Below are 22101 nucleotides of genomic sequence, written 5' to 3' on the forward strand. Positions count from 1 at the left end.
ATCTCTCTGTAGGTGATGACTCTGTGGGGTGTGTTTGTGAACAGAGCCCCAGAACCAGATGGCTGAGGGGACTCTTCTCTAAGTTCATCTCTCTGTAGGTGATGACTCTGTGGGGTGTGTTTGTGAACAGAGCCCCAGAACCAGATGGCTGAGGGGACTCTTCTCTAAGTTCATCTCTCTGTAGGTGATGACTCTGTGGGGTGTGTTTGTGAACAGAGCCCCAGAACCAGATGGCTGAGGGGGCTCTTCTCTAAGTTCATCTCTCTGTAGGTGATGACTCTGTGGGGTGTGTTTGTGAACAGAGCCCCAGAACCAGATGGCTGAGGGGACTCTTCTCTAAGTTCATCTCTCTGTAGGTGATGACTCTGTGGGGTGTGTTTGTGAACAGAGCCCCAGAACCAGATGGCTGAGGGGACTCTTCTCTAAGTTCATCTCTCTGTAGGTGATGACTCTGTGGGGTGTGTTTGTGAACAGAGACCCAGAACCAGATGGCTGAGGGGACTCTTCTCTAAGTTCATCTCTCTGTAGGTGATGACTCTGTGGGGTGTGTTTGTGAACAGAGACCCAGAACCAGATGGCTGAGGGGACTCTTCTCTAAGTTCATCTCTCTGTAGGTGATGACTCTGTGGGGTGTGTTTGTGAACAGAGACCCAGAACCAGATGGCTGAGGGGACTCTTCTCTAAGTTCATCTCTCTGTAGGTGATGACTCTGTGGTGGAATGTGTGGGCATCGTTTCCTTTTAGGTGTTTGTAGAATTTAACAGCTCTTTTCTGCACTTTGATAACTAGTGGGTATAGTCCTCATTCTGCTCTGTATACATTGTTTGGTGTTTTGCGTTGTACACAAAGTATATTCTTTCAGAATTCTGCATGCAGAATCTCAATTGGGTGTTTGTCCCGTTTTGTGAATTCTTGGTTGGTGAGTGGACCCCAGACCTCACAACCATAGAGGGCAATGGGTTCGATAACTGATTGGGATGTCAAGGTTTATGTTCTTTTTGATGGGGTAGAAGGTCCTTCTTGCCTTGTTTCTCAGATTGTTCACAGCCTTGTGGTAGTTAGCTATGGTGCTGATGTTTAGGCCGAGGTAGGTATAGCTCTTTGTGTGCTCTAGGGCAACACTATCTAGATAGAATTTGTATTTGTTGTCATGGCTTCTGCACCTTTTTTGGAACACCATTATTTTAATCTTACTGAGATTCACTTTCAGGGCCCAAGTCTGACAGAATCTGTGCAGAATATCTAGCTGCTGCTGTAGGCCCTCCTTGGTTGGGGACAGAAGCACCAGATCATCTGCAAACAGTAGATATTTTACTTCTGAGTCCAGTAGGGTGAGGCCTGGTGCTGCAGGCTGTTCTAGTGCCTTTGCAAAAAGCTTTTTTGAAATCAACAAAGCATGAGAAGACTTTGCTTTTATTTTGGTTCGTTTGTCAGTAAGGGTGTGCAGGGTGTATACGAGGAAATGATGGAGTCTGCTGAGGATAATGTTGAAGGGTTTAAGAATAGCCTATTTGAATTTGTGGTCTGTATATTTAATCATTTATTTTAGTATACCATCAACACCACAGGCCTGTAGCTCATCCAATGTAATTGGAGAATCCAGTGGGTTCTGGTAGTCTTTAATAGCTGATTCTAAGTTAAGTAAATTATCATGTGTACGTTTTTGCTCTTGGTTCTTTGTTATACGACTGAAAAGGTTGGAGAAGTGGTTTATCCATACATCTCCATTTTGGATAGATAGTTCTTCGTGTTGTTTGTTTAGTGTTTTCCAATTTTCCCAGAAGTGATTTGATTCTATGGATTCTTCAATTACATTGAGCTGATTTCTGAAATGCTGTTCCTTCTTTTTTCTTAGTGTATTTCTGTATTATTTTAGTGTTTCACCAACGTGAAGGCGTAAGCTAAGGTTTTCTGGGTCTCTGTTTTTGGTTGGATAGGTTTCATAATTTCTTTCTTAGGTTTCTGCGTTCTTCATCAAACCATTTCTCATTGTCGTTAGTTTTCTTAGCTATTCTGCTTGAATTTAAATTTGATATGTTAGCTGATAGGTCAAATATAGTGTCCAGGAAGTTGTCTAGGAGGGATTGGATTTGTTGTTGGCCAATAGTTTTTTGGTTTCTACACTACCCTCCTTCCATCTATAGCATTTCTTAAAAGCATGTAGTTTGTTCAGCTTCAATGTCTGGGTTGAGTATTTCTCTGTTCAAGAAGATAGTGATTTTGCTGTGATCTGATAGGGGTGTCAGTGGGCTGACTGGGATCGTTCCGTGAGACACTGGGTTGATGTCGGTGATAAAGTAGTCTATAGTACTACTGCCAAGAGATGAACTGTAGGTGTACCTACCGTAGGAGTCCCCTCGAAGCCTACCATTGACTATGTCTAGACCCAGCATGCAACAGAGCTGCAGGAGTTGTGACCTGTTTTTGTTGGTTGTTTTGTAAGCTGTGTCTAGGGGGCATATTGGGGAGGGAATACTGTCACCTCCAAGTAGGTGTTTGTCTCCCTGTCTGCTAAGAGTGTCGGGTTCTGGCTTTAGGTCGCCACAGACTAGTACATGTCTCTGGGCCTGGAAAGGGTTGATCTCCCCCTCTAGGATGGAGAAGGTGTCATCATTAATCTGTGGGGAGATATAGGTACCACACAGGACAACCATTTTCTCTGAGATCATTTCCATATTTATTTCCAACCAGATGGGAAATGCTCCTGTTTTAATGAATTGATTAGAGTGGGTTAGGTTATGTCTGATCTATACCAAATTCTCTCTTCTCTCTCACTTCTCTCTCTCCTCTCTCTCCATCTCTCTCTCTCTCTCTCTCTCTCTCTCTCTCTCTCTCCTCTTCTCTCCCATCTCTCACTCTCTCTCTCTCTCTCTCTCTCTCTCTCTCTCTCCTCTTCTCTCCATCTCTCACTCTCTCTCTCTCTCTCTCTCTCTCTCCTCTTCTCTCCATCTCTCACTCTCTCTCTCTCTCTCCTCTCTCTCTCTCCATCTCTCCTCTCTCTCTCTCCTCCTCTCTCTCTCTCTCCCTTCTCTCCATCTCTCACTCTCTCTCTCTCCTTCTCTCTCTCTACTCTCTCTCTCTCCTCTTCTCTCTCTCTCTCCTCTTCTCTCCATCTCTCCTCTTCTCTCCCTATCTCTCACTCTCTCTCTCTCCTCTTCTCTCTATCTCTCCTCTCTCTCTTCCTATTCTCTTCTTCTCTCTATCTCTCATCTCTCACTCTCTCTCTCTCTCTCTCCTCTCCTCTCTCTCCCTCTCTCTCTCTCTCACTCCTATCTCTCCATCTCCCACTCTCCCTCTCTCTCTCTCTCCTCTCCTCTCTCATCCATCTCTCTCTCTCTCCTCTCTCTCTCTCTCTCCTCTTCTCTCCATCTCTCACTCTCTCTCTCTCTCTCTCTCCTCTCTCTCCATCTCTCACTCTCTCTCTCATCCTCTCTCTCTCTCTCTCATCCTCTCTCTTCCTCTCACTCTCTCTCTCTCTCTCTCTCTCTACTCCTCTTCCTCTCACTCTCTCTCTCTCCTCCTCTCTCTCTCTCCTCTCTCTCTCCATCTCTCACTCCTCCTCTCTCTTCTCTCTATCTCTCACTCTCTCTCTCTCATCTCTCTCTCTCTCTCTCTCTCTCATCTCCCTCCTCTCTCTCTCCTCTTCTCTCTATCTCTCACTCTCTCTCTCTCCTCTTCTCTCTCTCTCTCTCTCTCTCTCTCTCCTCTTCTCTCCATCTCTCACTCTCTCTCCTCTTCTCTCCATCTCTCACTCTCTCTCTCTCTCTCTCTCTCTCCTCTTCTCTCCATCTCTCACTCTCTCTCTCTCTCTCTCTCTCCTCTTCTCTCCATCTCTCACTCTCTCTCTCTCCTCTTCTCTCTCTCTCTCCTCTTCTCTCCATCTCTCACTCTCTCTCTCTCCTCTTCTCTCTATCTCTCACTCTCTCTCTCTCCTCTTCTCTCTCTCTCCTCTTCTCTCCATCTCTCACTCTCTCTCTCTCCTCTTCTCTCTATCTCTCACTCTCTCTCTCTCCTCTTCTCTCCATCTCTCACTCTCTCTCTCTCCTCTTCTCTCTATCTCTCTCTCTCTCTCTCTCTCTCTCTCTCTCTCTCTCTCTCTCTCTCTCTCTCTCTCTCTCTCTCTCCACTGCCAGCTCCACTCTCCTTTCTTCAACCCCCTTCCCCACATCATCTCTCTCTCTCTCTCTCCCTAACTGCATGCGGCCATGCGCCTTCCCCTCCACCTAGTATCTGCAATGCGGTATACTCTGCACGGCAGGCTGTGATTGCTGGAAAAGGGAGGTGGCTTCCAAAGAGAGCTCAGCTCATCTTTCCCTCGCTCTCTCCCTCTCCCTCACCCTCACTCTCACCTTACCCATCTATCTCAATCACAACAGTGTGCACAATGGCACAAAAAACGTCTCTCTGTACACTATATAACCTCCTATTTGTTTTAAGAGCAGTTTGGTAAAGGCTCCGACATGTCGCAGTATTGTGCATTTTAAGCAGCAATTCTATAAATGGCAGTGCTGTGCAGTGGGGTCTGTGTGGTGTGTAGAGTCACTGAATCAGCCATCGTAGTTCTAACATGTCAACTGTACAGGCTTTTAATGAGATTACTGTTCACTAGATGGATGGTGCTGTCTGACCCTGGGGCCCAGATTCATGGACCAGGGGTTTCAGACACACACACACACACACACACACACACACACACACACACACAGTTAATAGTTATTATTATGATGTTGCCATTTTACTGTGTCATTTACTTCACATTACTTTTTGTTGTGTAGGTGGGAGGAGGAGTACACTGTCAGAGTGGACATGCAGCAAAAGATGGAAGACCTACAGGAGGTAACAGTGTGTGTGTGTGTGTGTGTGTGTGTGCGTGCGTGCGTGTGCGTGTCTGTGTGTGTGCCTGGCCTCTCTTATTAATTGATACATAGGGGGTAAATGTATCTGTTACACTTGTTCTCTGTTGATTTGCAGGGACAAGAACAAAGCCATGTCAGCATATCAAACATGACAACAAGACATTACATTGAAATGTTTAGGAGCTCAATGCTTGTAGACACAAAGGCCCTCCTCACTGATGTATACAGTAACTTAGGGCGCGGGGCCAGAAGCGCAGTGTTGTCTCTGACGCTGTGTCTGAGGTTCTGGCGGTGTTGACACGATTCACATTGCCCTGACGCATGCCAAACAACCTAATACAATTGCTTGTGTGAAACAGCTTGGTTGAATAGTGTGCAAACCACTAACCTAATATAGTATGTTTATAAACAGCCAACGTAATTGTACTGTAGGCTATGTATAAATCCCTAACCTACTAGTTAGATGCTCCTCCCATGACATTCGTCATACGTGTTATAGAAAGCAGCTGACTGTCATGATCAAACAGCCAAATGGTTAACTATTTGAGGAAGTGGTGTAGCTACTTACACACATTCAGTATGATTGAATTACAGCAACAATATCAACTCCCCAAAATGGCACCCTTGGTCCCTGTCAGAGTGAGTTACTCAATCTGAAAGTCATTTGTACGTCCTACTTCCAAATTGTATTGGTCACACGCATTAAGCAGATGTTATTGCGGATGTAGCGAAATGCTTGTGTTCCCTGCTCCAACAGTGCAGTAATATCTAACAATTCAAACAAATCTAAAGTAAAAGACAGGAGTTGTGAAAATATACATTACCGGTCAAAAGTTTAGAAACACCTACTCATTCAAGGGTTTTTCTTTATTTGTACTATTTTTTACATTGTAGAATAATAGTGAAGACATCAAAACTATGAAATAACACATATGGAATCATGTAGTAACCAAAAAAGTGTTAAACAAATCAAAATATATTTTATATTTGAGATTCTTCAAATAGCCACCCTTTGCCTTGATGACAGCTTTGCACACTCTTGGTGAGCAGGTCCTCACCAGACATCACCGGCAACAATGTCGCCTATGGGCACAAACCCACCGTCGCTGGACCAGACAGGACTGGCAAAATGTGCTCTTCACTGATGAGTCGCGGTTTTGTCTCACCAGGGGTGATGGTCGGAGTCGCGTTTATTGTCGAAGGAATGAGCGTTACACCGAGCCCTGTACTCTGGAGCAGGATCGATTTGGAGGTGGAGAGTCCGTCATGGTCTGGGGCGGTGTGTCACAGCATCATCGGACTGAGCTTGTGTCATTGCAGGCAATCTCAATGCTGTGCCTTACAGGGAAGACATCCTCCTCCCTCATGTGGTACCCTTCCTGCAGGCTCATCCTGACATGACCCTCCAGCATGACAATGCCACAAGCCTTACTGCTCGTTCTGTGCGTAATTTCCTGCAAGACAGGAATGTCAATGTTCTGCCATGGCCAGCGAAGAGCCCAGATCTCAATCCCATTGAGCACGTCTGGGACCTGTTGGAGAGCACGTCTGGGACCTCATGGACTGCACCAAATCTGGTGCAGTCCATGAGGAGGAGATGCTCTGCAGTACTTAATGCAGCTGGTGGCCACACCAGTTACTGACTGTTACTTTTGATTTTGACCCCCCCCCCCCATAGAGAGGAACCAGGCTCAGAGGGGTGGCCAGTCCTCTTGGCTGTGCCGGGTGGAGATTATAACAGAACATGTTCAAATGTTCATAGATGACAAGCAGGGTCGAATAATAATCACAGTAGTTGTAGAGGGTGCAACAGGTCAGAACCGTAGGAGTAAATGTCAGTTGGCTTTTCATAGCCGATCATTCAGAGTTAGACAGCAGGTGCGGTAGAGAGAGACAGTCATACAGCAGGTCCGGGACAAGGTAGCACGTCTGGTGAACAGGTCAGGATTCCATAGCCTCAGGCAGTACAGTTGAAACTGGAGCAGCAGCAGGTGGACTGGGGACAGCAGGTGGACTGGGGATAGCAAGGAGTCATCAGGCCAGGTAGTCCCGAGGCATGGTCCTAGGGCTCAGGTCCTCCGAGAGAAGAGAGAGAGTTAGAGGGAGCATACTTAAATTCATACAGGACACCGGATAAGACAGGAGAAATTCTCCAGACATAACAGACTGACCCTAGCCCCCGACACATAAGCTATTGCTGCATAAATACTGGAGGCTGAGACAGGAGGGGTTGGGAGACACTGAGGTCCCGTCTGACGATACCCCCGGACAGGGCCAACCAGGCAGGATATAACCCCCACACACTTTGCCAAAGCACAGCCCCCAAACCACCAACTTACTACCCTGAGACAAGGCCGAGGATAGCCCATGCAGATCCCACGGCACGAACCCGAGGGGGGCGCCAACCCGGACAGGAAGATCACGTCAGTGACTCAACCCACTCAAGTGACGCACCCCTCCTAGAGACAGCATGGAAGAGCACCAGTAAGCCAGTGACTCAGCCCCTGTAATAGGGTTTGAGGCAGTGAATCCCAGTGGAGAGAGGGGAACCAGCCAGGCATAGGCAGCAAGGGCGGTTCGTCGCTCCAGTGCCTTTCCGTTCACCTTCACACCCCTGGGCCAGACTACACTCAATCATAGGACCTCCTGAAGAGATGAGTCTTCAATAAAGACTTAAAGGTCGAGACTGAGTCTGCGTCTCTCACATGGATAGGCAGACCATTCCATAATAATTGAGCTGTATAGGAGAAAGCCCCACCTCCAGCTGTTTGCTTAGAAGTTCTAGGGACAATAAGGAGGCCTGCGTCTTGTGACCGGAAGGGCACTGCCCGCAACCGCAGGCATCTCCAGAGGTGCGGTCTGCCCAACGTATCACCGGGGGCACACTGCCTGCCTTCCAGGACACCTACAACACCTGATGTCACAGGAAGGCCAAAAAGATAATCAAGGACATCAACCACCCGAGCCACTGCCTGTTCACCCCGCTATCATCCTGACCTCGCCTTCTGGATGACAGTGGGTGAACAGGCCGTGGCTCGGGTGGTTGATGTCCTTGAAGTGCGGGCAGTGAGCGTCGGTGGCACTGTGTTATCCTCAAATCGGATGAAGAAGGTATTTAGCTTATCCGGGAGCTAGATGTCGGTGTCCTCGACGTGGCTGGTTTTCCCTTTGTAATCCGTGATTGTCTGTAGACCTTGCCACATACGTCACGGAAGTTGCAGTAGCAGTGGTCGAGTGTTTTTAGCAGCACGAGTACTACAGTCAATGTGTTGATAAAACTTCGGTAGCGTTTTCCTCAAATTTGCTTTGTTAAAATCCCCAGCTACAATAAATGCATTCTCAGGATATGTAGCTTGAGGGGGAATGCACATGGCTGTGACTATAACTGAAGAGAATTCTCTTTGGAGGTAATACGGTCTGCATTTGATTGTAAGGTATTCTAGGTCGAGTGAACAAAAGGACTTGAGTTTCTATACATTATCACAATCACACCATGAGTAGTTAATCATGAAACATACACCCCTGCCTTTCTTCTTCCCGGAGAGTTCTTTATTCCTGTCTGCACGATGTACTGAGAACATAGCTGGCTGTATGGACCGGGACAGTATATCCGGAGAGAGCTTTGATTCCGTGAAACAGCGTATGTTACAGTCCCTGATGTATCTCTGGAGGAGATCCTCGCCCTGAGCTTGTCTACTTTATTGTCCAGAGACTTAACATTAGTGAGTAATCTACTCGGAAGTGGTGGATGGTGTGCACGCCTCCTGAGTTAGACTAGAAGTCTACTCTTCTCCGCCGGCGGCGTCTTGTAGCAGCCCCTGGGATAAGTTCAATTGCCCTGGGGGTTATGAACAAAGGATCCAATTCGGGAAAGTCGTATTCCTGGTCGTAATGCTGGTGAGTTACCGCCACTCTGATATTCAAAAGTTCTTTCCGTTTGTAAGAAATAACACCAAAAAAACAAAAGACTGGAATGTTGCTTAGGAGCTAGAAGCAAAGCTGCCATGTCTGTCGGTGCCATCTTGCCATCAGTAAGCATATGAAGCTGAGCCAGATGGGGCTCTGGTTTCTCAGGTTTGTTGTGTGTGTGTGTGTGGATGTGTGAGCATGCAACTGCAGGGGACATATACCTAACCCAGTTAGACAGGCTCTGTTGAGCCAACAGGAGACCACATGGCATGCAGCAAAGTCCCACTTTACATTCAACTATCCATGCAGAACAATGTACAAGATACACAAAGAAACACTCGGGGACAAGTCAAGTTACCTTATTTCATTTGCAGCACAGACACAATCAACTTTTATGTCAAGACATATCTCAGGAAGAAGTTCTGCAAAATATTATGGCTAGTAGTTTACGGAATCAAATACTTCAGAGAAAAGAGGGAGAATTAGATCAACAATATGATCCAAGGCACTTCTGAGATTAAGTAGGCAGTGTTGTCAATGTATAATCTGTGTGTATGTACTCTATGTTTGTGTGTTGTACTTTGGATTTGAAGTGCGAAACGAGTCAAGACTTATAAAGACAAGATATGATGTTTTACTGTTTGGCCCTACCCTGAGATGGTCCATATAGAATGTTTTACTGTTTGGCCCTACCCTAAATTGGTCAATATAGAATGTTTTACTGTTTGGCCTTACCCTGAGATGGTCAATATAGAATTATTTTACTGTTTTGCCCTACCCTGAGATGGTCAATATAGAATGTTTTACTGTTTGCCCTACCCTGAGATGGTCCATATATAATTATTTTACTGTTTGCCCTACCCTGAGATGGTCCATATATAATTATTTTACTGTTTGGCCTACCCTGAGATGGTCAATATAGAATGTTTTACTGTTTGGCCTTACCCTGAGATGGTGAATATAGAATTATTTTACTGTTTTTCCCTACCCTGAGATGGTGAATATAGAATGAATTTACTGTTTGCCCTACCCTAAGATGGTCAATATAGAATGTTTTACTGTTGGCTTACCCTGAGTTGGACCATATAGAATGTTTTTTTACTGTTTGGCCCTACCCTGAGATGGTCCATATAGAATGTTTTACTGTTTGGCCCTACCCTGAGGTGGTCCATATAGAATGTTTTACTGTTTGGCCCTACCCTGAGATGGTCCATATAGAATGTTTTACTGTTTGGCCCTACCCTGAGATGGTCCATATAGAATGTTTTACTGTTTGGCCTACCCTGAGATGATCAATATAGAATGTTTTACTGTTTTGCCCTACCCTGAGGTGGTCAATATAGAATGTTTTACTGTTTGGCCCTACCCTGAGATGGTCCATATAGAATGTTTTACTTTTTGGCCCTACCCTGAGTTGGACCATATAGAATGTTTTACTGTTTTGCCCTACCCTGAGATGGTCAATATAGAATGTTTTACTGTTTGGCCCTACCCTGACATGGTCCATATAGAATGTTTTACTGTTTGGCCCTACCCTGAGGTGGTCAATATAGAATGTTTTTTTTTTACTGTTTTTTTAATCTGGTCTTTTCCAGAAAGTAGGGGCTGAGCTGGTTTGCAGGATGTGTGTGAGTGGTGGGGTTGTCTGTGTTCGTGCAGGCCTGCGTGTGTCTGTGTGTGCGCGTGTACCTGTGTGCATAGACATGCATCTCATGATTATGTGTGTGTTTTGTTTGTAGGACCTCCAGGAGAGTGAGGGCTGTCAGGATGAGTTGGCTGTCAGAGTGCAGCAGCTGAAGGCTGAACTGGTGCTCTTCAAAGGCCTCATGAGCAACGTGAGTCTACATCCATAAAGTTCCTCTCAATATGCACCTTCTCTTATCCAATCCAATTGTATTGGTCACATACACATGGTTAGCAGATGTTATTGCGAGTGCTTATGCTTTTAGATCTGACAGTGCAGCAGTATCTAACAGGTAATATCTAACAATTCCAAAACAAAACCTAATATCTATCAAATTCCACAACAAAACCTAATACACACAATCTAGTAAAGGAATGGGATGACAATATGTAAGTATAAAATATATGGATGAGTAGTGACAGAGCGGCTAAGATGCAATAGATAGTAAATGATAGATAGTGAAAGATACAGTATATACATATATGATGAGTAATGGGAGATATGTAAACATTCTTAAAGTGGCATCACTAAAGTGACAAGTGTTCCATTTATTAAAGTGGCCAATGATATCAAGTCTGTAGGTAGACAGCCGCCTCTCTGTGGTAGTGTTGGCTGTTTAACGGTCTGATGGCCTTGAGATAGAAGCTGTTTTTCATTCTCTCTGTCCCAGCTTTGATGCATCTGTACTGGCCTCGCCTTCTGGATGATAGCGGGGGGAACAGGCAGTGGCTCAGGTGGTTATTGTCCTTGATCTTTTTGCCGTCCTGTGACATCGGGTGTTGTAGGTGTCCTGGAGGGCAGGTAGTTTGCCCCCGGTGATGTGGTGTGCAGAACGCATCACCCACTGGAGAGCCCTGCTGTTGTGGGCGGTGCAGTTGCCGTACCAGGAGGTGATACAGCCCGACAGGATGCTCTCGATTGTGCATCTGTAAAGGTTTTTGAGGGTTTTCGGTGACAAGCCCAATTTTTTCAGCTTCTTGAGGATGAAGAGGCGATGTTGCGCCTTCTTCACCACACTGTCTGTGTGCGTGGACCATTTCAGTTTGGAACACCGAGGAACTTAAAACTTTCCACCTTCTCCACTGCTGTCCCGTCGATGTGGTTAGGGGGGTGCTCCCTTTGCCTTCCTGAAGTACACGATCATCTCCTTTGTTTTATTGACATTGAGTGAGAGGTTATTTTCCTGGCACCACACTCCCAGAGCCCTCACCTCTTCCCTGTAGGCGGTCTCGTCATTGTTGGTAATCAAGCCTACCACTGTAGTGTCGTCTGCAAACTTGATGATTGAGTTGGAAGCGTGCATAGCCACGCAGTCATGGGTGAACAGGGAGTACAGGAGAGGGCTGAGAACGCACCCTTGTGGGGCCCCAGTGTTGAGGATCAGTGGAGTGGAGATGTTGTCAGGAAGTCCAGGACCCAGTTGCACAGGTCGGGGTCGAGACCCAGGGTCTCAAGCTTAATGATGAGTTTGGAGGGTATTATGGTGTTGAATGCAGAGTTGTAGTCAATGAACAGCATTCTTGCATAGGTATTCCTCTTGTCCAGATGTGATAGGGCAGTGTGCAGTGTGATGGTGATTGCATCGTCTGTGGCCCTATTGGGGTGGTAAGCAAATTGGAGTAGGTCTAGGGTATCAGGTAGGGTGGAGGTGATATGATCCTTGACTAGTCTCTCAAAGCACTTCATGATGACAGACGTGAGTGCTACGGGGCGATAGTCATTAAGTTCAGTTACCTTAGCTTTCTTGGGAACAGGAACAATGGTGGCCGTGATTGACTGTAGACCCTGCCACATACGTGTCGTGTTTGAGCCGTTGAATTACAACTCCACTTTGTCTCCATACTGACACTTTGCTTGTTTGATTGCCTTACGACGGGAATAACTGCACTGTTTGTATTCGGCCATGTTTCCAGTCGCCTTGACATGATTAAATGCGGTGGTACATGCTTTCAGTTTTGCGCGAATGCTGCCATCAATCCACGATTTCTGGTTAGGGAAGGTTTTAATAGTCCTAGCGGGTACAACATTTCCTATACACACTTCCTTATAAACTCGCTCACCGGTCAGCGTATACGTCAATGTTATTGTCTGAGGCTACCTTGAACATATCCCAGTCGATGTGATCGAAGCAATCCGATTGGTCAGACCAGCGTTGGATAGACCTAAGCACGGACACTTCCTGTTTTAGTTTCTGACTATAGGAGGGGAGCAACAAGATGGAGTCATGGTCAGATTTGCGAAAAGGAGGACGGGGGAGGGCCTTGTATGCATCGCGGAAGTTAGAGTAACAGTGGTCGAGTGTGTTACTCGCTCGTGTACTGCAATCGATATGCTGATAGAATTTAGGTAGACTTGTTCTCAGATTAGCTTTGTTAAAATCCCCAGCTACAATAAATGCAGCCTCAGAATATATGGCTTCCAGTTTGCATAAAGTCCAGTGAAGTTCCTTGATGGCCGTCTTGGGAGATATACATGGCTGTGACGATAACCGAGGAGAGTTCTCTTGGGAGATAATATGGTCGGCATTTGATTGTGAGGAATTCTAGGTCAGGTGAACAAAAGGACTTGAGTTCTTGTATGTTGTTACAATTACACCATGAGTTGTTAATCATGAAACATACACCCCCGCCCTTCTTCTTACCAGAGAGATGGTTGTTCCTGTCGTTGCGATGCACTGAAAATCCCGTTGGCTGTACGGACTCCGACAGCATGTCCCCAGCTAGCCATGTCTCCGTGAAACAAAGTATGTAACAATCCCGGAAATCTCTTTGGAAAGCAACTCTTGCCCTAATTTCGTCGACTTTGTTAACTAGGGGCTGGACATTAGTGAGTAATATACTCTGAAGCGGTGGGTGATGTGCGCGCATCCGAAGCCTCACTAGAAGACCGCTCCGGGCACCCTTTCCTCCGACGGCGTTGTTTTGGGTCAGCCTCTGGAATCAGTTCAAATTCCCAAATTCCCTGGGAGATGCAGACGCTTTGGGAAAGTCTTATTCCTGGTTGTAGTGCTAGTTGTGCTGGTAAGTTGATGTCTCTTTGATATCCAATAGTTCTTCCCGGCTGTATGTAATAACACTTAAGGTTTTCTGGGCTAACAATGTAAGAAATAATACATAGAAAAACTAAATACTGCACAGTTTCCTAAGGACTTGAAGCGAAGCTGCCATCTCTATCGGCGCCATCTCATGTTGCCATCCACACCTAACAGAACCATCATCAACAACTGATATACATCTTTCTCCCATATACACACACAGCCTCATACTGTCCTGATCTGACTGCACACAAATCATCTGCTCATCAATGACCCTTTTCACTCTCAATATTGTCTGGTTCATTCTCCTGTCCCACTGGGTCCCCTAGTCTGTTTCTCACACACTACACAGAGATCACTCCTGGTCTGGTTAGGATGATAACTGTTACTAGGAGACCGTAACCATCTCTCTTTCTGTGTAGAACATGTCTGATCTGGACAGTAAGATCCAGGAGAAGGCCATGAAGGTGGACATGGACATCTGTAGACGCATCGACATCACGGCTCGCCTGTGTGACGTGGCCCAGCAGAGGAACTGTGAGGATGTCATCCAGATGTATCAGGTAGTCTGTCTATCTTTCTGTCTGACGGTGTCTGTCTGTGTCAGTCTGTCTGTGTGTGTCTCTCTCTCTCTCTCTCTCTCTCTCTCTCTCTCTCTCTCTCTCTATCTGTGTGTCTAAGTCTCTCTTTCCACTCCTAGGTCCCTAACACCCAGTCTGCCATCAACTGTCGCCCCCGGAAACAGACCCCGCTGTCCATCAACAGTAGCGAGGGTGATGAGACTATCAGCACCTCGGAGAGCGATGGGGGCCTGCCCAGAGAGGAGGAGCTCTGTGGCTCGTCAGCCAGTCAGATCAACGAGGAAATGCAGAGGATGCTCAACCAGCTGTGAGTAACATTACAGGACTGGTGTTTGTTACATGTGTAGTTTCTCTTATCAGGCTTCTACAGGTACAACCAGCTTCTACACAGTCTATACTCTACCATAGTAAAGGTATTAGACTGATAAGAAGGAAGCTTCCATGTGCATTTTCTCCAGAGGCCAAACAAATGTTAATGAACAAACATTTGTGTGTGTTGCAGGCGGGAGTGTGAGTTTGAAGATGACTGTGATAGCTTGGCCTGGGAGGAGACAGAGGAGACTCTGCTGCTGTGGGAGGACTTCCCAGGATGCACTCTGGCTCCAGAGACCACCCACCAGCCAGGAGAGGTATGGAGCGCTTTAGAATGTTGATGTTTAGGTATTCCATAGTAACTCTATGGGGTTAACTGATGTTAGAAACTTGAAGTAGTACCTTCAACTTCTCATAAGTACACATTGATGACATAGTGCAATACCTTTGTCCAAGTAGTTATATTGTTTTAATGATTTGTACGGATATCTTTATGCAGAGGCTACACAACATTCCATAGACATTTATCAGGAGTTTCTGTATTCGCAGTTAGTCAGTTTATAGTATTGTCAATTTGTATTTACCAGGAAATGGTTTTGAATAGAGCTAGACAGATGAGTCGGGTGAGGGATGGGGTAATGGCCTGCTGAAAACAGGGTTTATTGCTCACAGGCATTGGGCCTGGCTGTTTGATTTCAGTGGTGCTAGTGGTTTAAACTGTCCCAGGGCACTGACCTTCACTCCTCTGGGAAATATATTTTAGCAGGCGATTTTTCCCAGCACGCTCACACACTCCAAAGCTTTTCACTAATGACTGCATGCCTGGAGGCTTGTGTCTGCACACCCACACCGACACTCAAACCCAAACACACACACATACATACTAGTTAGTATCTGTTTTTCATTTACCAGTCAGAAGAGACATTTTTAACACTGTCTGTCTTGTCACTCTGAGGTGAATAAAAAGGCCTTATTGTAATTGAATTAACTGATTACATCGGTAGTTTACCTCAGCTACAGTGAGGGGAAAAAAGTATTTGATCTCCTGCTGATTTTGTACGTTTGCCCACTGACAAAGAAATAATCAGTCTATAATTTTAATGGTAGGTTTATTTGAATAATGAGAGACAGAATAACAACAACAAAAAATCCTGAAAAATGCATGTCAAAAATGTCCTAAATTGATTTGCATTTTAATGAGGGAAATAAGTATTTGACCCCCTCTGCAAAACATGACTTAGTACTTGGTGGCAAAACCCTTGTTGGCAATCACAGAGGTCAGACGTTTCTTGTAGTTGGCCACCAGGTTTGCACACATCTCAGGAGGGATTTTGTCCCACTCCTCTTTGCAGATCTTCTCCAAGTCATTAAGGTTTCGAGGCTGACGTTTGGGAACTCGAACCTTCAGCTCCCTCCACAGATTTTCTATGGGATTAAGGTCTGGAGACTGGCTTGGCCACTCCAGGACCTTAATGTGCTTCTTCTTGAGCCACTCCTTTGTTGCCTTGGACGTGTGTTTTGGGTCATTGTCATGCTGGAATACCCATCCACGACCCATTTTCAATGCCCTGGCTGAGGGAAGGAGGTTCTCACCTAAGATTTCACGGTACTTGGCCCCGTCCATCGTCCCTTTGATGCGGTGAAGTTGTCCTGTCCCCTTAGCAGAAAAACACCCCCAAAGCATAATGTTTCCACCTCCATGTTTGACGGTGGGGATGGTGTTCTTGGGGTCATAGGCAGCATTCCTCCTCTTCCAAACACGGCGAGTTGAGTTGATTCCAAAGAGCTCCATTTTGGTCTCATCTGACCACAACACTTTCACCCAGTTGTCCTCTGAATCATTCAGATGTTCACTGGCAAACTTCAGACGGGCATGTATATGTGCTTTCTTGAGCAGGGGGACCTTGCGGGCGCTGCAGGATTTCAGTCCTTCACGGCGTAGTGTGTTACCAATTGTTTTCTTAGTGACTATGGTCCCAGCTGCCTTGAGATCATTGGCAAGATCCTCCCGTGTAGTTCTGGGCTGATTCCTCACCTTTCTCATGATCATTGCAACTCCACGAGGTGAGATCTTGCATGGAGCCCCAGGCCGAGGGAGATTGACAGTTCTTTTGTGTTTCTTCCATTTGCGAATAATCGCACCAACTGTTGTCACCTTCTCACCAAGCTGCTTGGCGATGGTCTTGTAGCCCATTCCAGCCTTGTGTAGGTCTACAATCTTGTCCCTAACATCCTTGGAGAGCTCTTTGGTCTTGGCCATGGTGGAGAGTTTGGAATCTGATTAATTGATTGCTTCTGTGGACAGGTGTCTTTTATACAGGTAACAAGCTGAGATTAGGAGCACTCCCTTTAAGAGTGTGCTCCTAATCTCAGCTCGTTACCTGTATAAAAGACACCTGGGAGCCAGAAATCTTTCTGATTGAGAGGGGGTCAAATACTTATTTCCCTCATTAAAATGCAAGTCAATTGAAAAATTTTTTACATGCGTTTTTCTGGATTTTTTTGTTGTTATTCTGTCTCTCACTGTTCAAATAAACCTACCATTAAAATTATAGACTGATCATTTCTTTGTCAGTGGGCAAACGTACAAAATCAGCAGGGGATCAAATACTTTTCCCCCCACTGTATGTGTAACTCTACTGTGTTGTACTGTCTGGTCATGAGGTGTACCAGGTGTAACTCTACTGTGTTGTACTGTCTGGTCATGAGGTGTACCAGGTATAACTCTACTGTGTTGTACTGTCTGGTCATGAGGTGTACCAGGTGTAACTCTACTGTGTTGTACTGTCTGGTCATGAGGTGTACCAGGAGTAACTCTACTTTGTTGTACTGTCTGGTCATGAGGTGTACCAGGTGTAACTCTACTGTGTTGTACTGTCTGGTCATGAGGTGTACCAGGAGTAACTCTACTGTGTTGTACTGTCTGGTCATGAGGTGTACAAGGTGTAACTCTACTGTGTTGTACTGTCTGGTCATGAGGTGTACCAGGTGTAAGTCTATTGTGTTGTACTGTCTGGTCATGAGGTGTACCAGGTGTAACTCTACTGTGTTGTACTGTCTGGTCATGAGGTGTACCAGGTGTAACTCTACTGTGTTGTACTGTCTGGTCATGAGGTGTACCAGGAGTAACTCTACTTTGTTGTACTGTCTGGTCATGAGGTGTACCAGGTGTAACTCTACTGTGTTGTACTGTCTGGTCATGAGGTGTACCAGGTGTAACTCTACTGTGTTGTACTGTCTGGTCATGAGGTGTACCAGGTGTAACTCTACTGTGTTGTACTGTCTGGTCATGAGCTGTACCAGGTGTAACTCTACTGTGTTGTACTGTCTGGTCATGAGGTGTACCAGGTGTAACTCTACTGTGTTGGACTGTCTGGTCATGAGGTGTACCAGGTGTAACTCTACTGTGTTGGACTGTCTGGTCATGAGGTGTACCAGGTGTAACTCTACTGTGTTGTACTGTCTGGTCATGAGGTGTACCAGGTGTAACTCTACTGTGTTGGACTGTCTGGTCATGAGGTGTGCTGACCATACAGACACCTTCTGTTTACTGCATTCTGATATGTTATAAATGTGCTGAAAGGGATTTCAGCTCCAATCCAATACAGGGCATTTCTGTAACTAACAATACTCACACACAGACACATCTTCATAAAGAACCAATACTCACACACACATCTTCATAAAGAACCAATACTCACACACACACGTCTTCATGAACAACCAATACTCACACACACATCTTTATAAAGAACCAATACTCACACACACACGTCTTCATGAACAACCAATACCCACACACACACATCTTCATAAAGAACCAATACTCACACACACACATCTTCATAAAGAACCAATACTCACACACACACATCTTCATAAAGAACCAATACTCACACACACACATCTTCATAAAGAACCAATACTCACACACACACATCTTCATAAAGAACCAATACTCACACACACACATCTTCATAAAGAACCAATACTCACACACACATCTTCATAAAGAACCAATACTCACACACACATCTTCATAAAGAACCAATACTCACACACACATCTCCATAAAGAACCAATACACACACACATCTTCATAAACAACCAATACTCACACACACATCTTCATAAAGAACCAATACTCACACAGACACAGACACGTCTTCATAAAGAAACACGATCTTTCTCCTCTCTCTATCATTCCGCCACCGTACTCTTTAATTCATCACTTCCGTTTATTTTTCTTCCCATTCCCCCTCTCTCCGTCTCCCTCTCTCTTTCCTTCCTTCTCTCCCCTCCTTCCTTCATTCATTCCCTATCTCTCTCTCTCCCTCCTTCCCTCTCTCCCTCTCAGCAGGAAGACCAGTGTCTGGAGAAGGTGATAAACGACACTGAGGACTTATTCAAATCCAGGGAGAAAGAATACCAAGAGACCATCGACCAGATTGAGGTGGGGGGGCTATGTTACTGTTTGACCGTGTGTTTCTCCCCAGTATGACTCGGCTACAGCTAAGAGTGATGTGTTTCTCCCCAGTATGACTCGGCTACAGCTAATAGTGATGTGTTTCTCCCCAGTATGACTCGGCTACAGCTAAGAGTGATGTGTTTCTCCCCAGTATGACTCGGCTACAGCTAATAGTGATGTGTTTCTCCCCAGTATGACTCGGCTACAGCTAAGAGTGATGTGTTTCTCCCCAGTATGACTCGGCTACAGCTAAGAGTGATGTGTTTCTCCCCAGTATGACTCAGCTACAGCTAAGAGTGATGTGTTTCTCCCCAGTATGACTCGGCTACAGCTAAGAGTGATGTGTTTCTCCCCAGTATGACTCGGCTACAGCTAATAGTGATGTGTTTCTCCCCAGTATGACTCGGCTACAGCTAATAGTGATGTGTTTCTCCCCAGTATGACTCCGCTACAGCTAAGAGTGATGTGTTTCTCCCCAGTATGACTCAGCTACAGCTAAGAGTGATGTGTTTCTCCCCAGTATGACTCGGCTACAGCTAAGAGTGATGTGTTTCTCCCCAGTATGACTCGGCTACAGCTAAGAGTGATGTGTTTCTCCCCAGTATGACTCAGCTACAGCTAAGAGTGATGTGTTTCTCCCCAGTATGACTCGGCTACAGCTAAGAGTGATGTGTTTCTCCCCAGTATGACTCGGCTACAGCTAAGAGTGATGTGTTTCTCCCCAGTATGACTCAGCTACAGCTAAGAGTGATGTGTTTCTCCCCAGTATGACTCGGCTACAGCTAAGAGTGATGTGTTTCTCCCCAGTATGACTCAGCTACAGCTAAGAGTGATGTGTTTCTCCCCAGTATGACTCGGCTACAGCTAAGAGTGATGTGTTTCTCCCCAGTATGACTCAGCTACAGCTAAGAGTGATGTGTTTCTCCCCAGTATGACTCGGCTACAGCTAAGAGTGATGTGTTTCTCCCCAGTATGACTCGGCTACAGCTAAGAGTGATGTGTTTCTCGCAAGTATGACTCGGCTACAGCTAAGAGTGATATGTTTCACCCCAATATGACTCGGCTACAGCTAAGAGTGATGTGTTTCTCCCCAGTATGACTCGGCTACAGCTAAGAGTGATGTGTTTCTCCCCAGTATGACTCGGCTACAGCTAATAGTGATGTGTTTCTCCCCAGTATGACTCAGCTACAGCTAAGAGTGATGTGTTTCTCCCCAGTATGACTCGGCTACAGCTAAGAGTGATGTGTTTCTCCCCAGTATGACTCGGCTACAGCTAAGAGTGATGTGTTTCTCCCCAGTATGACTCAGCTACAGCTAAGAGTGATGTGTTTCTCCCCAGTATGACTCAGCTACAGCTAATAGTGATGTGTTTCTCCCCAGTATGACTTGGCTACAGCTAAGAGTGATGTGTTTCTCCCCAGTATGACTCAGCTACAGCTAAGAGTGATGTGTTTCTCCCCAGTATGACTTGGCTACAGCTAAGAGTGATGTGTTTCTCCCCAGTATGACTCAGCTACAGCTAAGAGTGATGTGTTTCTCCCCAGTATGACTCGGCTACAGCTAAGAGTGATGTGTTTCTCCCCAGTATGACTCGGCTACAGCTAATAGTGATGTGTTTCTCCCCAGTATGACTTGGCTACAGCTAAGAGTGATATGAACCGTCACCTACATGAATACATGGAGATGTGTTCTATGAAGAGAGGCCTGGATGTACAGATGGAGACCTGCAGGAGACTCATCACCCAGAGTGGGGACAGGTACACTCACTCCCTCACTCTCTGCCACCGGCATTCACTTCTCTCTCTCATGGTTTCTTTTTGGCTCACTTTTAATGACTTACAGTAGTTTGCAGTAATCTGTACATTTTCTTTGACCAAGTCTTAAACGCATTCTTGTGCCTACTGTATACCTGTTATTGTCTAAATTATGCATTCCCCCAGAAATGATCTTCTCCCTCTCTCTTTCTTTCTCTGTCTCTCTCTGTCTCTACTTCTCTTTTTCTCTCTTTCTCTCTCTGTCTCTACCTCTCTTTCGCTCTCTTTCTCTCTGTCTCTACCTCTCTTTCTCTCTCCTTCTCTCTTTCTCTCTCTGTCTCTACCTCTCTTTCTCACTCCTTCTCTCTTTCTCTCTCTACCTCTCTTTCTCTCTCTCTCTCTCTCTACCTCTCTTTCTCTCTCTGTCTCTGCCTCTCTTTCTCTCTCTGTCTCTACCTCTCTTTCTCACTCCTTCTCTCTTTCTCTCGCTGTCTCTACCTCTCTTTCTCTCTCTCTCTACCTCTCTTTCTCTCTGTCTCTGCCTCTCTTTCTCTCTCTGTCTCTGCCTCTCTCTCTCTCTCTGTCTCTGCCTCTCTTTCTCTCTCTGTCTCAACCTCTCTTTCTCCCTTGCTCTTTCTCTTTCTCTCTTTCTCTCGCTCTCATGCTCGCTCTCTTTATAGTAAGCCTGGCTGTCCTGTGGCTGGTGAGGAGAGCGTTGACCAGGCAGAGAAGGAAGGGACAACAGCGCCACCACCTCTCTCCAACTCTCCTCCCAGATCATGACCTATCAAGACCACCTCCATCACATGACCTTCATTCCATCCAACCACAGCACCACTCAACACTCCGCCGTCACTATAGCAACGCCATGTTTACATTCTAATCACTAGATGTTTGTTAGTCATTTTTTAATTTTCTTCAAGCTATCTTCATTCACAAGCCTCAGTATAGGAAAGTGTCAGATCTATCTGTTTTAGCGACGGTGTAGTGTTGTGTGTTTCCATCAGCTTTTAGTCCCCTCTACTGGGAAGTGGTATTACTAGCACCATGGAAGTCTGTACATAAGACTCCACTGTTTAGCAGAGCAAAGGTAACAAGGTAATGGATTGAAATACACAACTTGAATTGAGAATACCTCATAGAAAAAGTATGAGCAATATTTGAATGAACTCATATGAGTTGTAGGCTAGCGTGTACTCTTAAGGTAGTTGTTGGTACTACAGAGAACCATGGTAATAACTCTCCTATAGCATGATCCATTTCCACGCAGCCATAATGATAAACACACCGCACACACCAACACACACCAATACATTCATGTCAGGCTAGCATAGCAGATCATTCTAACAGTGTGCTGTCCTGTTTGTTGCAACATTATGAGGGTTGTTTTCAGACTCAGTCAAACTCATCTAGAAGTATAACACAGTAAATATAAGCCTTAGGGTGTGTTCGTAAATTCACTGGAGTGCCAGAGTGCGCTCTGGGCGTTCGTAAATTTAAAG

General features: G+C 45.7%; 1 protein-coding gene across 3 annotated transcripts in view; it reads left to right on the forward strand.

The window, feature by feature from the left end:
• The window catches only part of LOC115176741 (intermediate filament family orphan 1-like), a 27890-nt gene extending 6207 nt beyond the window's left edge, over positions 1–21683 (forward strand). Inside the window, exons 2-9 of one of the 3 annotated variants that reach the window (XM_029736986.1) lie at positions 4776–4836; positions 10505–10600; positions 13906–14046; positions 14184–14371; positions 14567–14693; positions 18737–18829; positions 20472–20602; positions 21280–21683. In XM_029736986.1, the coding sequence (XP_029592846.1) occupies positions 4776–4836; positions 10505–10600; positions 13906–14046; positions 14184–14371; positions 14567–14693; positions 18737–18829; positions 20472–20602; positions 21280–21382 (940 nt within the window). In that variant the 3' untranslated portion in view covers positions 21383–21683. The other 2 variants (XM_029736985.1, XM_029736987.1) reach the window with 2 other exon arrangements.
• Positions 21684–22101: the final 418 nt, after the last annotated feature.

Source organism: Salmo trutta, chromosome 37, assembly GCF_901001165.1.
Source record: "Salmo trutta chromosome 37, fSalTru1.1, whole genome shotgun sequence".
In the NCBI taxonomy this organism is placed as follows: domain Eukaryota; kingdom Metazoa; phylum Chordata; class Actinopteri; order Salmoniformes; family Salmonidae; genus Salmo; species Salmo trutta.